This window comes from Dermacentor andersoni, chromosome 6, assembly GCF_023375885.2.
Source record: "Dermacentor andersoni chromosome 6, qqDerAnde1_hic_scaffold, whole genome shotgun sequence".
In the NCBI taxonomy this organism is placed as follows: Eukaryota; Metazoa; Arthropoda; class Arachnida; order Ixodida; family Ixodidae; genus Dermacentor; species Dermacentor andersoni.
The window spans coordinates 74,839,319-74,855,921 of NC_092819.1; the positions used below are offsets into that span (position 1 = coordinate 74,839,319).

Consider the following 16,603-nt stretch of genomic DNA (forward strand, 5'->3'; position numbering starts at 1 on the left):
GGCTATTTTGTTACTTCTTTTGCGGAACGTAATGGGCCATGGGACGCTTCACCTGCCGGATACTCTTATTATATTATTGCGATAGCAATTATATGGACACTCTAGGCGCATTCCTGCCGTCGCCGTCGCCCTCATGTTCCGCATAAAGTCCAAGTGCGATAGCATCGTGACCCCGCGCCCCCTGCTGTATGTGCGAGTGAAAGCGTGTGTGTGGGGGGGGGGGGGGGAGGGAATGGGTGAGCCGATGATAGTGGCTCAGTCTTGTGTGCGCAAGGGAGAAAAGTGAGGCGCAAGCGCGCCGCCTTCCGTCACGCGCGATACATTGGGGGGGAGTGGGTGGAATGGGGGCAGGATCTAGGGTTCTGTGAATCTGTGATTGCGCAACATGTTTATTTGCCTTGTTTGACGCATTATATACCGTGACTTTTTCTTAGATACGTAGATTTATTGGAGACTTACTTATACGTATGTTTAAATATCTTGTTGCGAGGTTTTCTGTATACGTGCAGTTAACTTCGTTTCCAGTGGCACTTTTTTGCCCTTTATCCAGCTGTATCTTCGCATTTGTATATTCCATTGCATCTTCGCATTCCTAATGTACGAGGGCGAGTCAAATGACAGTGAGCCTACCCACCCCGCGCAATTATGGTTCTGTTCATTATCTGCAAGGCCTGCGCGTATAGCACACAGGCATCTCTCATTTACAAAAGTGGCACGTAGGTGTGAGGGTAAATGTTCTTTAATGCTCTCATACACTGGGTTGAACATGGTTGCGTGCCGTAATGGACTCTCCAGACTTTGAGCAGCGTGGTACCGTGAGGTTTTTGACAGCTGAAGGTGTTTCCCAAAAAGAAATTAGTCGCCGTATGGCTGCCGTGTACATGGAACATTGCATTTCATTGCCCACTGTGGAGCGTTGGAACAAACGGTTCAAAGAAGGACGTGAAAGTTGCAAAAGCGATCCGAGACCAGGCCAAAACCATCGTGCAATCACCCCCAACAAAATTGCGAAGGTTGATGAGCTGATGAGACCAGAACGGAGGACAAGCATCGATGAACTCGCAGAGCGTGTGAACATCAGTGACGGTTCGGTTCACACCATAAATCATGAACATCTCGGTTATGGGCTCCTGTGTGCGCAATGGATGCGCAAGATTTTGAACCACAGCCCGAGTACGAAGAAGATCAGCTCTGCCTTTACTCATCTGATCCGGTATCACAATAAAGGTGACGATTTCTTGTCTGCAATTGTGATCGTAGACGACCCATCATGCCACTACTAAGAGCCTGAAACACGACGGCAAAGCTTACAATGGAAATATTCAAATTCACCTTCCCCAAAGAAAGCAAAGGCCATCATTTCCGCCAGAAAGGTGTTGTTGACTTTTATTTTTGGATCGTCAGGGGCCATTACTGATCGAATTTGCTAAATCTTGAGAGACTATCAATTGTTTCCGATATTGTGAAACGCCGGATCGGCTGCGTGTCGCAATCAAGAACAAACTACGTGGATAATTGGCGAATGGGGTCATCTTGTTCCACGACAATGCCCGTTCCCACGTCGCTGATGCGGTTAATACAAAACTGGCAAAGTTCAAGCGGGAAACGCTGCACCATCCGCCATACAGCTCAGACCTGTCGCCTTGCGACTTCCACATTTTGGGGCAACCGAAAAAACAGCTCAAGGGAACCAGATTCGTCTCGGACGATGTCGTGAAAGTCACTTGCAGACGTTTTGAAGCAGCAACCCAAGGAGCTTTGTGAGACGGGAATTGCGCGACGACTCTTTAGTCAACGGGACAAATGTCTAAATGCTCATGGGGGCTACATTTAATTAAAGTAACCCGTTTGTTATATATTCGGATTGGCTCACTTTCATTTGACTCGCCCTCGTATATTCTTTAGAACTCCTGCTTTTTATACGTGGTCTCTGTTGCGACTATAATTTCAGTGCAATTACTCACGATACACGACCGGTGACAGCTGCTGCTGCGTAGTACATTGGAACAAATGGCAGCGTCATTGAGATTTTTCACTGGCCATTGCATATGTACAAGAATTTAAACAAGGATCTTGAATGACAAACTGTCATTAACATATTTGTCCTCAACTTGTTCATTTCATGGCCCTTACATTTTTCATATCAGCGGCATGCGCTGCTTTGCTGGCTTCGAACTGATGTAGTTCTAAAGTTTGTGTGATATTTTCTTTACTTATGAAATAGACAAAGTACATGGAAGCATTGACGTCAGTTATGTTGGACACAATGTTTGGCACATACGAGTATATTCTTTTATGAAAAAATGCATATTTTACTTGTATTGACAGTGCGTAGCGTTCAACAATTCGTTTGCAGCATCTTTGGCAATGGCAATGCAGTTATTATTCGTGTATTTGATCCTTAGGCAAATTGTTTAAGAGGAAGCTTTAGCTCGGGCCCTACTCCGACGCGGCCTATTCAAATACATGTAAAACGCAGAAACGGTTTTCTGAGATAACTCCTGAATCGCTTTTAATGAAATTTGTTGCGTTTGAGAGAGTATGTTAAATTTTAGTGTCTGTTGGAAGCGGAATTTCAATTTAGGGGCTGAACTTTGTTTAAAATATTTTGAAAATTTCGAAAGTTTGAAAAAACATAGAAGCACGAAGTTTAAATATTAATAGCTCCGCATCAAGAAAAGATATCGCGGTTCTGTAAACGGCATCCATTACACCATTCAAAGTGGACAAATTCGATATGTCAATTTGTATCTTACGTGAATTGGTTATGTTATGTACAAGGGTTCTGCAAAAGCCGTATTTCCATAATACTTAATATATTGAGACTCATGTGTAACATCAATTTTGTCCGCTGTAGATGTACTATTATGTACAATTCACAGAATTGTGATATCAATTTTTATTGCTGATTTACAGAGTTGTAAACTTAATAGTTTCGTTTTCTGAAAATTTTCTATTGTTGCCACTTTTCAATAAAACGTTGACGACCTAAATCGAAAATTCGAAACAAACAGCCACTAGAATTTTAAGTTTTTCTTTTAAATGCAACAAACCTCGTCTAATTTGGTGCAGTGGTTGCCGAGAAAAACGAATACTCCTTCTACATGTATTTAGATAGGAGCATCCGACCTAAGGTTTCCTCTTAAGGAGGAGGTCCACTTGCAACGTGAGCCCCCCCCGAACGAAATTTCTGGCTACGCCACTGAAGCCCACTAGGGAGCGGTATGTGGGATCCGTGAATCCATCGTTAGGTTTCTCTGGAAGGCGTCCTGGGCGAACGCCTGTCGCACGATGGTGGCGAAGACGGGATTGATAAGCGGAGGATATATGCACACACATCAACATTTGCGTCTTCAATAGTGGTGTTGCACATAGAGCACGAATGACCATGCGACCGAAAGGGTAGGAATTGGGTGACGAAACTTGCAACACAGCACCCTTGATGGCCCACGTATTGCTTTGAGATAATAAGCCAAATCACAGTACGGACGGTGGATCATGTCACTTAGTCTTCCTCTTTATGCGTGCTACTGGAACGCTATGTGACACATGTTCCCTTGTGTGCAATATTGCTTTTATTGTATTTGGTGCATTCGTCAAGGAGCGATGAGGTAAAGCTGCAGTGTCATGTTTGCAGGCTCTGGGTGATCCTGCTACTTGTCTGTAACGTCAACAAAAGAGCGAATTCCCTACTACTAGCCCTAAGCTTATTTGGCTTCGGGCCGGCAAAATATAGTTGGGAAACCTTTGTGGCCATAAACTTAGTAACATGTCAGAACCACCCCTGGCACAAACCTGAACATAGCACAAGGTAGCCATCTTAGACGTTCTATGGCTAAACTTCCTCACTTTCCTTTTCTTCGTTCTCCGCGTAGCTTGCAGCGAACAATTACAGGAAAAAAAGAAAGTCAGCAGGCTTGTATGACCTTGCAGAATCACAACCCAATTTACAGTGATGCTGTTTTTGTTCGAGCAGCAGTAAGAATTTCATTAGTGTATAATGTATCACATACGATAAAACGTTGCATGTATATGACTAGTTTGTTTGAAACTGCGCGCGAAATTTTTTTTTTTGCAGCAATTGGAACTCAATCAAGTATGCTCTGGAGCGTTTGAATACGTAATTTATCGCACAGACTTTAATGAACCGAAACACCTTAAAATTTTGCCTACTCATAACACATACCGTGCACCTCATTTTCGTTGAGTATAAACTTTGTGTAACCTGCGGTTCCGTCGCATTACTGGGAAACATAGCGTTGATTGGCCGTATAACGCTTTTGATCACTTCTTAAAGTATTTTTTTTTGCTTTTTGGAGACAGCATTTAATTCACATGCATTCAACAACGCACACGGATTTGCCATAACTCTTTCTCTCTCTCTTTCGCCTCGCTCCTTTTTGCTAAATTGGTCTCGGTGGCGTTTGTAGTTATTCCAGATTAGCGGACTAAATTTTGTGGCGCTCGTAAAACACTGCAATAACGCTGCAAAGACTACAATTAGCTCACATTCTTTGAACTTTACCTACACGTTACGCATAAAGGGCCCCTTAGAGAGAGAGAGGCAGAAGAAATGGGGAAAGGCAGGGGCAGGGAGGTTAACCAGAGGGGAAGGTAAGCTTTGCTACCCTATGCTGGGGAGAGAGGTTAGGGTGAGGTAATTAAGTGACAGGAAAGTATAAAGAGAGGAATAAAGAGAGCATAGATACAACAATCACAGAAGGTCATTGTCACCCCATACTTTCACTGCACAGCACACTTATGTGTGGTTCTTCAGCGAACTACTGTAACAGCCCCTTAATTTATCCATACATTAACCCTTTTCGCGGAGCGGTTTGTTCTATAGAAACGAGATGGCCCTTTTCGCGGCGTGCCGCACATGGCCTCAGCGACAGCGCACGACTACGAAATGATTAACGCTTCTACCTAGCTTCTGTGCGATCAGCTGTGGGAAATGCAACTGAGTTAATTTTCGCTAACACACTGTGCTGTAATCATGCTGGATTGAGTAATGTGGATTGAAAACGTGTGCAGTAGTTGGCTGCAAAAATTGTGACTGGCATATTAAGGAATTGAATAAATCTGTGTGGCCAAGTTCGCGGACTGCTGCTGCAACTGTCCGTACATGTTACCGGTACTTCGAGATATGCGGCGTTCCTCGAGGATACATAAATTTGCTCGTCCGTAAGCACTGTATCGCTAATCTTCAAAGAAAGGGTTTCAGCCCCGGATCGTAGGCAAGAGTGAGTACCGCTCGTTAAATGACATAAGGAATAGCACCGCTTTCTGTCATGGTAAGTTTTGCGCAAAGTATCTACACACATCTACCCCAACTGGCACGGTAATTACGCCCACTCTATCGCCGATGTGTCAAGAATAAGTGAATGGGCGCACACTTGAATATATGCGCACTATATACGCCCAATAAATGACGGACTACACCGATAGCGCATGAATGGTCGAAGCTGAATGTTTCGCGATGGTCCACAAGAGTAAGCGAGTTACTAGCGATAATACATCTTTGATACAAGGCATTACAATCTACAAAGCCGCTACGTTTCAAACCTTGTGCGCAGATTGAACAAATCCATCGTAACTGAACACACCGGCAAGCGATTGGGCAGAAAATAATCAGACATGAACCGCACCGATGAACTTTGCTGAGCCAGAAACATGACAAGCAGCTGCTTCTACATATTTGCCAAACAAAGAACAAAGAGCAAGACACACTAATCCTGATTATATTCACGAGCGGACAGTTTGGATAGCTTGGAATACGTATTTAGCCCCGCTTTTAGAACAAACACCATGTATGATGCTCACGCGGTTTGGACATTTAACCAGCCCCGAAAGCGCTTTTGCATCGGCATGTCACCACATGATCAAACATGGCAGCGCCCACGGGATCGCCGCGAAAAGGGTAAGTAGAGGAGGAAAATCCGACGAGCGGTGCGAACTCCAGGTGTCGCGACGTGTCGCATGGCGATGTTCCGCGTGTGCATCAAGGTTTTGCACACGCGGGCGCAGTATTGACAAAAAACACGTTAATTGTAGAGTAGGCTACCGGCTACATTGGTCATGTGCGATTATTCCATACCTTCGAATATCACAGCAGATCATATATTCTCGAATATTCGATCGAATACTTCGGCTCGATTTTCCGAATTTGAATTATTCAAAACGAACGTAATATACGTTTTCGTCCGCATTTAAGCTTCACCCCCTTTTACAACACCCCGGAGATGAAAATAAAATAATTTAAGCGTGTATAACTCACGGAAGTAGCTGCATATTGCACGCAACCCCCGATTGCAAAAAGTATATTCGCAGATGCACGAATTGCCCACATCTATATCTTCGGCCAGCCGCTCTGTTGTTCCCACCAATTCGGCGACACTACATGGCGGAGATATGGTGGCTCCATAGCGGAGAGCTTCGCCCTAAAGGTGGCGAATATAACCTCGAGGTGTAGTTTCATAGCCCGTGCTGCCGTGAAGCAACAACTCAAGTCGAACCCATTTTAGTGTAATGATCTTTTTGTCAATTTTGCGCTTGAATAACGAAACGGGTTAAGCTCGCATGTAGACGGAAAACATCAAGCTGAATCTGCGCCACACAGCATAAACTTCCGGCATCTAAATATGATTTTTTCAACCAATGCTACGAGAACGTCGGGACCAGTCGAGACCACGTGGTGGGGACACCACGGAACACCGTTATTGTATCGCTGCCTTTCGTAGCAGCCACGGCGAAAGTTTTGTTATCGTACGATACTAAACGATGGAGCAAATCGCACACGTGCTCATCGGGACACCCTGATACGCCGTTTCGTCTAATGACCGTCGCTCCAGGGAGCCCCACTACGCACCGGCCCTATTTGTCATGGGTTTTCCAAAAGTTCCGTTTTAGCCAGTCGATAAATTAAGTTCAGTTTCGGTTTCGTTAATCGTTACTGTACGCAGGCTGATCGACATCGCGGCAGCCTCAGCTTCCACATTGGCCAACATGGCGACCGACTGGGAAGAAGTAAAGCGACTTGCAGCTGATTTTCAACGAGCCCAGCTGAGCACGAGTGTGCAAAGGTGCCTACTCCAATCCAGCGATTCTGACATCTTGAACATTTTAGTAAAACACAGTTTCATTGAGTTTTCTTTGTGATACAGCTTCTTGTTCTCTGTTTCGGCAACGCGTGAGTGCCGCGTGACTCGTTCTCGTTTTGCATATCCTCCTTCCTTGCGATGTGGCAACTGCAGCTTCACTGCTACGTCTACGCTAATTCTTGGTCGCTGCCTCTGTAGTCTGTTGTTCCTGACTGGTGTGTATATCTGGAAATGCAGGCGTGGTTGGCACTCCGAAGAAGTTTCGTTTCGCGGGAACGAAGCAGCCGACATATGGTTCACTGAGCTGATAGCCTAATCGGCGCTGTCAACGCAATATTGACGCAGGCACACGTATGCACCGTCCCACTGCGCTCGTGCCGTTGACTTGTCTATTCATTCACGCAGGCTGTCGGAGAGGAACTGCATCGAAATAGTGAGGAAACTGATTGAGCTGAAGCTGATTGACGTCGTCTTCACCAACGATGGCAAGGAGTACATCACCCCCAAGCACCTTCAGAAGGAGATTCTCGACGAGCTTACAGTGGCAGGAGGTGAGCGATGCACGAATGATATCCCTCCCACGTGATCGTCCTCGAGCGTGTTTGCTTCAATCGTGAACGAACTGGATGCAATTCGAGTGTTGCTGTACACGGTCATGTTCAGGCACGCTCGACTTCGAATCTGCTCTGCTACAGTCCCGCTTTGTCGCTCATGATCGAAATTTTTCAACGCAGCCGAAAGGATGCCGCTGGCACGCTCATTGAAGTAGCAGACGGAAACGGGAAAAAAATTGATTATGAAAAGCTAACCTAGAAAAATAAGCAGCGTCAATGTTTTACATTAATACATTCGCTTAATATACCTCTCACGGATTTGCAATTGCATGCTTGCAATCACTAGCACAATTTGAATTAGTGAAACATTCCGCCTACAACTAAATGTTTAAACTAGGTTTTCGTTAAAAAAAAAAATTATGCGGATCCAATGCACCTCTCTGAATCTGCATGAAGCAAACCTTTCATGAAGCAGTAAATCAATTGCTATAAGTTCGCCCATTTCATACCTGTGTTTTTGGTGTAAAGGAAACTGGCTTACGCACGTGTGCTGTCATGCACCCGCTCTTGCAATGTGACACATACAGCGATCATCTCAATGAGGTGGTTGGTGTTGGTACGATAGAAGTAAACATGCAATTATGGTTAGAGGATCGGGCCACTGTGCTAGAGTCCTGCCAGCATGTAAATAAATCATTAGAGTCCTGTCCTGCCAGCAGGTATATGTAAAGGTGCATTGATTATATGGTCTTCATGACATGTGACCAAGAGGTGAAAACCAGGGTAACATTAAAAACAACTGACAGGCTCAGTGCATGTGTCCACATTGAGCCAGAGGACAGGGGCAATCAGTCAAATGTACCGGTAGGCTCCTCACATGCTGTTTTTGCCAATATATGAAGCATGGTGTGTGAATTGAAAAAGATGAAATGCAATGTCTGCGATTGGATAGGTTGCAGAAGTGTGAAAGGCTCTTGCCAAAGAGGAAGAAATCACACAAAGGTTGTATCTAAAGAGCAAGAAAAATAGGGGAACCAAATGGCTTGATTAGCAAACTCCCATGACTTGAGTAACCCTGGGCATTTTAGCCATCACCACCCAGGGCCATGGCGGCAGATGAGGAACATCCATCGCCATGGCCGTGGGTAGTGCTGGCTAACACTCCCAGGGCTACTCTTGTATATAAATACACAAATGCCCAATAAAGTGTATGGGAGGGTAGCCACATGTGCTACCTCAACGGTAGAGTCCTGCATGTGTAATGAGGAAGATGTGGGTTCAGCTCCCAGCTGTGGCAAGCTATATTTTGGCCTGCTTTCATTTCTTCTTTACTCACCCCTGGCGACATTTCATTTCAAAAGAACAGTTTATTTTCTCTGTGCTTCCTTTGGCCTCATTGTTTGTTGGCTATCATGTGGTCAAATCGAAAATACCTTTGGAAATCCATGTTGACCTTTATTACTTTCAGGCACAGTCAAACAGAGATAAAAGTCAAAGCAGTGAGAGAAATTGCTGTATGCATAATGGCATACGTGGAGCACTAGTGCAGCAACAGGCAGGGTTTATGTAGTTTGCACTTTGGACATAATTTTTCTTCCCAAATTTGATGCACTCATGTTTCTTCTGCAGGCCGTATCAACATGGTTGACCTGGCCCACATTCTCAACGTTGACCTGTGTCACGTTGAGGCGAGGTGTGCCGACCTGGTTCGGGCTGAGCACAGCCTTCAGATTGTTCTGGGACAGCTGATTGACAGGTGAGCCACTACAGTAACAATAGCCGTAGCAACCGATTCCAGCTGTCAAGTCTTGTGGGACACAATTCCCTAGAGGACATCTGCATAAAGAAGTTTCCACAGCTGCTTTTGAAATGTTAAGCACTTCAATATTGCAATATTTAGTTAGGGCAACTTTTCTTGATGGTCTGCTGAAACATGTTTTTCATTAAACCTGGAGACCCCACAAATCGGGGGGTCGTTTAAATAATGGCATTGAATATACGCCGGCTTTTCCTTGCCCGAAGCGAGGTGACATAAAGTAAAAGCCAGTGCCACTATTATTTGGAACGTGCAAGTCGGTCAAGGCTGTAAATTGTTACTGAACAAACACCCGTTGCTTCAAAGGGTGTCTCAGTGTTTTCCTCACTAAGCCCTCTTTTTGCATGTTATTGCATGCTAAATTTACAAAATAGCAAACTCCCGCTTTTCATAAGGCACTCACTTTGAGTTCTACACGTGCTCGGTGTGGCCCTACTATTGCTTTCCCTTGCGTGTTGCAACTTTCTGCTTTACTATCAATTGTCTTCAACTGCTGTGATATCGCAGGTCCTACCTTGACTCACTCGCCGAAGACATCAATGAGAAGCTTCAGCAAGCAGGCCACATCACCTTTGGGGAGATTACCAAGCAGTACGACTTACCACCAGACTTCCTCGAAAACGTATGTCACTTTTCACCTTGTGCCTCGATTTTCGCTTATGCATAGAGTACACGCATAGAAGTTGTGGCGCTTTCCTGTGTACTCTGTATTCTGGTCTTTAGCCAACACTCAGTAAATAGTCTGCAGGGCCGAACGTTGCTTGAATTGTTGCTTACCATGAATTAAGGCCTTTTAAGAGTTTGGTGTATTCGCTTATTGTTTTGCCATGTTAAAAAAGTATTGGGTAATTTGGACATTGTTTTTCTCCTCAAAGCCCAGACTAGAAGAGAGAATTTCCAATAAGCACTTCAAGCCTTTTCAGAAAATTTGTCTTAGGTACTTAGTCTGCAGCCACGGAAATCTTCACTGCATGAAGTTTTAACCCTCTAACAAGTGCAATTTGCAAAATATAGACCAAGAATGTGTGGCGTACATACAATCAAGCCTTTATCTTCCGAACTTTCGTTGAACACAATACTAAATTTTACAAATTCTTTAGGCACCCTTAGACCACTTTCATAGCCATGCATTTCTCCCCTTAAAACCACAAAGCGGACACAAGGAGCATGATTCACTTTCGTACCGTGACACGATACAAACTAAACTTCGTTGTTTTGCATTGACATCTCCTCTTGCACGGTAACAGAGAGTGATAAAAGGGCTACTAGGCTAGTGTGCTACACTCTGACATCCACCAGGTGTTGTGGTTATTGCAGAATCCAAAACTAAGTCTTGCGTCCTGCCACCAGAGCACGCATGGAAGTATAAAAGTGCAGTGCTAAACAAGAAGAGTATATTTTTGTGTACGTTAATATGTCCAACCTATTGTTATGATTTAGTTCTGGCACACATCTGTCCATAACTTCTAGTACACCCCACCCAATCTGTCTCCATGGGTCTTTTGTCATTTTACCAGTGCGCCAGTGTTCTCTTTCCCACTGATATTGCGAGCGCTGCAGCTGATTGATGGCAGTTTTGGCCACGTTTTGCTGTCGGCCTATTGTGCAATTCATAGCCCAGAAAGGAGAATGCAAGGCAGAGTGTCGTCACTGGGGTCAGCGGCACTTGACGTGGTGGCCCATGACGACCCCCTTCCCCCCCTCCGTCCTCTCGTTTTAAGCAACAAATCACAATTTTATCCTCATGGCTTACTTCAGCATGGAGTTCGTTCTCTAGCTAATGACTAATTACATTCATTTCTTTTTGAAATGTCCAAAGTAACACACAACTCCCAATTCAGCACATCGTCACATCTAATGGCTTTTAGTGCAAAGAAACGCACGACACGAAAGAAGGCACACAGGACACAGCGCTGTGTCCTGTGCCTTCTCTCGTGTTGTGCGTTTCTTTGTGCAAAAACTATTAGCATGCATTATCAACTAGCCCACCAGTCTGTTTTAGTGATCACATCTAAAACGCGCATTTACTCGTTTATTTTGCAATAATGGGCAGAAAAACAGAATTCTGCCATTTTTTTTTTACATTAAGAAAGAAAACCTTCTAAAAAATTAAACAGAGCAAATAGTTTTCATCAGATCAATGCCAAGGTTAACGTTTGAAAAATAAATGTGCACATAAAACCCAGGAAATACAAAGTTAGAGCATTTAGAAAGACCTGTGGCAATATGTGTATGCATAGCCACATGTAGTGTGCATTGCATACATAGCCTAATAGGTATGATTATCCACATATTTTAAGTGAAGTTAAAAGAAGCACATCAGAGGGAGAAAATTTGAAAGTAGGGGCAAATGAAGATGAGCCAGAAAATCTAGTAGGTGAAGAAGAATGCAGTCCCAGTAGAACATGTGGTATCTTAAAGAAGCTTTCGTAAGAAAATTAAAGCACAAATTTATGCTAATACCGCACTATTTGCTAGTGCAGTCAGCTTCGGTGGGGAAGTATGCTGTATTTCTACAGCAGTTGCAGCAAGCGCTACGCACGCAGGTATATCTGTAAAACATTTTATGCAACTCTCAGATGCGCCATCTCTTATGCATATTTCATTTCACGTTCATGTTTTATAGCATGCTAAGTCATTAAGCTTTTCTAAGGGCACCCTCCTACAAATTTCCATTATTTTTTTTTTTTCTGTAGTCAGCGCGCGGTCAGGCTTTCTGTAGTCAGGCTTCGCATGCGGTCACGTCTCGCGGGAAGCAGTCCGCATATTCCAAATTTGTTACGACGGCGACTCGTCATTGCCCTTGCAACCCCAAAATTCTACGGCCTTCCTCCTTTGCACCCCGGCACACACCGATGTCCTGCTCGTGGGCAACGAGGCGGCCCACGCCACGGCTCAAGGTCTCACACGCCGAGCCGCCGCAGATTATGTGGCCGCCGCCCCCGCCCCCGAGAGCGGGGCATCGGATCTGCTTTATCGGGACACTACAACAGAAATGCGGCAACAAGAATCACAATGGGCGTGGGGCGATCGCCTGACCACGTTCAGAGACCTCGCCCAACACTACAGACTCCAAAGATGCACATTCCCGCCACCACACGACAAGTTAAACAGGAATGAGGCCGTAACTTTACGTTTGCTCCAGACACACACCTACCCTGGCCCCGCGGTCCTACATCACTGCTACCCGGGTTTATATCAAACAGATGCCTGTAAAGCTTGCGGTCAGCGAGCAACGCTGAGACACATGCTCTGGGAATGTGCCGGCAACCACGGTAATGGGACCACATCCGTTCGCGACGTGCCCGTAATCGCGGCCTTTACCACAGTACGGGAAGCCTCGAGCTCGCTCCTTCTCGACGCCGCTTCGGCTGTGGGGGCCGCCGGGGACCTTCTCCATCGGCGTCGCCGCCGCTGGGAGACGGCTCTCAAAAGTTCAGAGTTGGCAGACCAGCTCTGGGCCGTCCGGCAAGCCAAAGATGCCGCCTGAGTCCAAGGACTTCGAGCCGCCACCTGAGGCCACCACAATGAAACTGCCGAACCATTCATTAATAAAGTTTCTTCTCTCTCTCTGTAGTCAGCGCCATAGCGCCACTGTCTCACTTCGCGTTTTTGGCAAATAATTCTTTGCCATTTCAACGCCCTCTCTCTAGTGATGCCACTGGCAAGACAGTATTTCATAAGGCTAGTTGCGGGACATTGAAGCTCCTCCCTATGTCATACGAACACCGACCTTAGCAGAGCTAGAGAGTCTCACATTGGCCAAGGGGCGAACCCAAACACTTCTGGAGTTAGAAGTCAGGTTCTTTCAAAATGATGACGATCATGCACTCTTAGTTTTATAAAAACATACTGTTTTTCCTCCTGCCATGTCATGCCTTAGTGCTGTAGTTAGAGAGCAGAAGAGATCGATTATTTTTCGCTGTGTCTCTGAGTAGAAAGCTTGCAAAGCAATTAAATCACATTGCACAACACATTTCACTTCGGTCAGTAGCCGAGTTTATGCCTGCGTTCTCTCGGGATTATTGTTAACGCGACATGAATAAAGCACAGTGCACCACTCTGGGCAGAATAAAAGTGCCTGTCATTGCCCTTTACAGCAGGAAAGACAGCAGGAACTCTGAGGTAGGGCTCAAGAAGTTGAGACATTGCCTCATATCCATATCGGACACTGGTGATAACTGTTTCTTATGCTGTTCAGGTGATCCACTCACGGCTGGGAACGGTGATTCGAGGCCAGGCTGATCCACACGACAGCCGGCACATATTCACCGATGCCTACCTCACCAGGCACAAGTACCGAGTCCGAGGCGCGCTCTCAGCGGCCATCAGGTGAGCACTTCTTGTTTGCCTATCCACGTTATCACCGAAGATATCATGAGGTTGGCCCTCAATAATAACAGATGGATTTAATTAGTAATGTGTATGAAAAGGTAAATTGAAAATGTTTCTTGCCGACTTCAGAATGTAATGAATATATGCTTCCAACGAATATCAGGTATGAAGGTACTTTCGTGTGAAATGCAACTTCAAAATAACGATATCCCTCTGTAGTAGGTGTGTCAGGGAAGATTTTCAATTAGCAGATTGTCAAACACAGCAGAGATGACTGAGAGAACATCTTTATTTTTGTCAGTTGCTCGTTCGCACTGACAGGCATCAGGATTCGTGTCATACAGTTGAACCCAGTTATAACAATATTCAAGTGCCTAGAAAAGCCCGTTGTTATAACATATAATTGCTATACTAACTGGATTGCACAAAAATCAGAAGGGACGAGCATTAAAACATTTTATTTAAACAGAAAGAACCACAGTCAAACCCACTCGCAGCATTAGCCCTTAACTATACTCAAATGTAACAATGAGAATGTAACAATGAGCTGCCCCACCCTGAACTATTGTGTGTGTTCTATGGTAAAATAAACGGCTTACTGCAATGCTCCCATGTTGTGTCATTGGTTTTACTAATTAAGTCGGGCTGCTGGGTGTCTGCGCCGAGAAGAATAGTAGCACGAAATCCAGGGAAAACAAAAAAGAAAGTGAAGCCAGTTCCATGCAGTGAAAGCTGTCAAAAAAAAACAAGCTGGAGGGTGGGCATTGCAAGGAGTTTGTGTTATCTTTCCTTCTGGAGCACACATACCATAGCTAGATGTAATTGCTACAACCAATAATGCGGTATGGGATTACTCTAGTAAGCTGTTTATTTTACGATAGGCCATATACTGAAGTTGATGGTGCATTTGCTGCTCCTTGTTGTGCCCAATATATTGTTAAAGTGCTGTTGTTATAAGTGAGTTCGACTGTAATACCTAGTACTAACTTGATAGATTCATTAAGTATAATTATCTAAAAAACTTCATTATTACAACAGTGGAGTGAGTACCCGTGATTATGCCACTAACGCCAGCCAGCTTGCAAAGCATTCGTATATGCTAGAAATCCTCTGGCTAGCACCACTTGAGGAAATTGTGTACCCAGTTAAATGTCTTGCAGCTAATAATAGTTTTCCGCATTACAATTACCTGCTGCAGTTCTTTCTGCAGTAATTTGGAGCAATTCCATTTGCTCTTTCTTTGTGTGTGTGTGTGTGTGTGTGTGCGTGTGTGTGTGTGTGTGTGTGTGTGTGTGTGTGTGTGTGTGTGTGTGTGTGTGTGTGTGTGTGTGTGTGTGCAGGCGGTCAGAACTGGAAGAGAACAGAGTTTTTAGAAATTACAGCGATCTTGATATAGAAAAAAGTTTTACTGCATTAAAGCATGTTAAAAGGATAAAAATAACAGCACAATAAGCAATTTGCCGTTGAATCAGTGAGTGGTGCCATTCATGGCAAACGCCGAAAAAGTAAATAAACAGCCACTGCCTCTTCACATGATTCAAAATGTATGAAGTTGTGAGTATTTTATGCGATAGTGATTTGTTCATAATTTGGTCTCCAGCAAACACTTCACTCCTACAAACTGGGATACATAGCGCAAGAAAGACACAGGGACAAGCAGGAACACGGGAAGAGTGCTCGTCCTGTGTTCCTGCTTGTCCCTGTGTCTTTCTTGCGCTTTGTATCCCAGTTTGTATGCATCCCACCAACACGCCCAAACTTCTTCCCTGCTAAAACTTCACTCCTAAGCAGCACAACCCATGCTGGAAGCAAACTTAGAAACTGCATGTGAGTAGTGCAGTCGAATCTCGTTAATTCGAACATTCGGTTTATTCGAACTGACGCCGTCGTCCTGTCAAATTTATGTGTATTCCAACGGCGAAAACGCCCGGTAATCGGAACGTACTGCACTCCGACAATGCTCTCACAGCAGCGCGCCATGTCACGCGGCGACGGCGCCTCCAGCCAGCATTCCTCTGACTCCGCCATAGAGTAAGAGCTTAGGAGAGGCTCTTCAACGTAGCGCGCTAAGAAACAAGAAAACCGTGGTGAAAATTTGTGTGCAGGCGTGTGCATCAACGATTACTTCTGTTAGTGATGGGTTAATTACTTGTCTTAGTGTTGCGGCACCGCCATATACTCCATAGATTCAACGTACGAGAACGTCTTAAATTTCGGACGCAAAAAACCGCGGTGAGATTTTCCGGACTTTCCGAACGGCATTAATCGAAGCTACTGCCACCGCCATGTTGATTATCGCACCGGTTCGCTGGCAGCCGTAGCCACACCGCGGCAACGCTAGGCCTAGCTACTTCGACGTTCGGTGTCAACGTTCTTGCTGTCCGGTGCCGTGTTTTTTCATTGAAACAATTCGCTGCTGTTAACAATGGCGCCGACTCCGTCTTTGTGATACTCACCAATGGTTTCAGAGTGCGAAAAGCACGGCGCGTTGAATAATGTCGGTTCCTGAAAGTCAACTTCGCCCCAATACAACAGTCATACGCGGTGAAGCATACCAAATGTTTTAAGGGGCAATTGTCACTGGACAAGGTGCGTTTCCTTTAATTATACGCGCGTGCACCCGCCGTCTCCTATCGCAGTACAGGCACCGATCCGCCTAATAACTGACTGTAATTTGTAAATACGTGTGAATAAATTTTGTGGAACTTCCCACTCATGCCTTAGCTAAGTGCACATGCGACACTGCAGGTAAGTCCTCCATTCAGTTAGCTTCCTTTAATTCGAACTTTTTTATTTCG

General features: G+C 45.0%; 1 protein-coding gene across 1 annotated transcript in view; it reads left to right on the forward strand.

The window, feature by feature from the left end:
* The first annotated feature begins 6,989 nt into the window (after window positions 1-6,989).
* The window catches only part of Ufl1 (UFM1 specific ligase 1), a 46,467-nt gene continuing 36,853 nt past the window's right edge, over window positions 6,990-16,603 (forward strand). Inside the window, exons 1-5 of the mRNA XM_050171121.2 lie at window positions 6,990-7,082; window positions 7,506-7,651; window positions 9,284-9,410; window positions 9,978-10,092; window positions 13,672-13,802. Of these exons, the coding sequence (XP_050027078.1) occupies window positions 7,006-7,082; window positions 7,506-7,651; window positions 9,284-9,410; window positions 9,978-10,092; window positions 13,672-13,802 (596 nt within the window). The 5' untranslated portion in view covers window positions 6,990-7,005. The remainder of the gene's footprint in view (window positions 7,083-7,505; window positions 7,652-9,283; window positions 9,411-9,977; window positions 10,093-13,671; window positions 13,803-16,603) is intronic.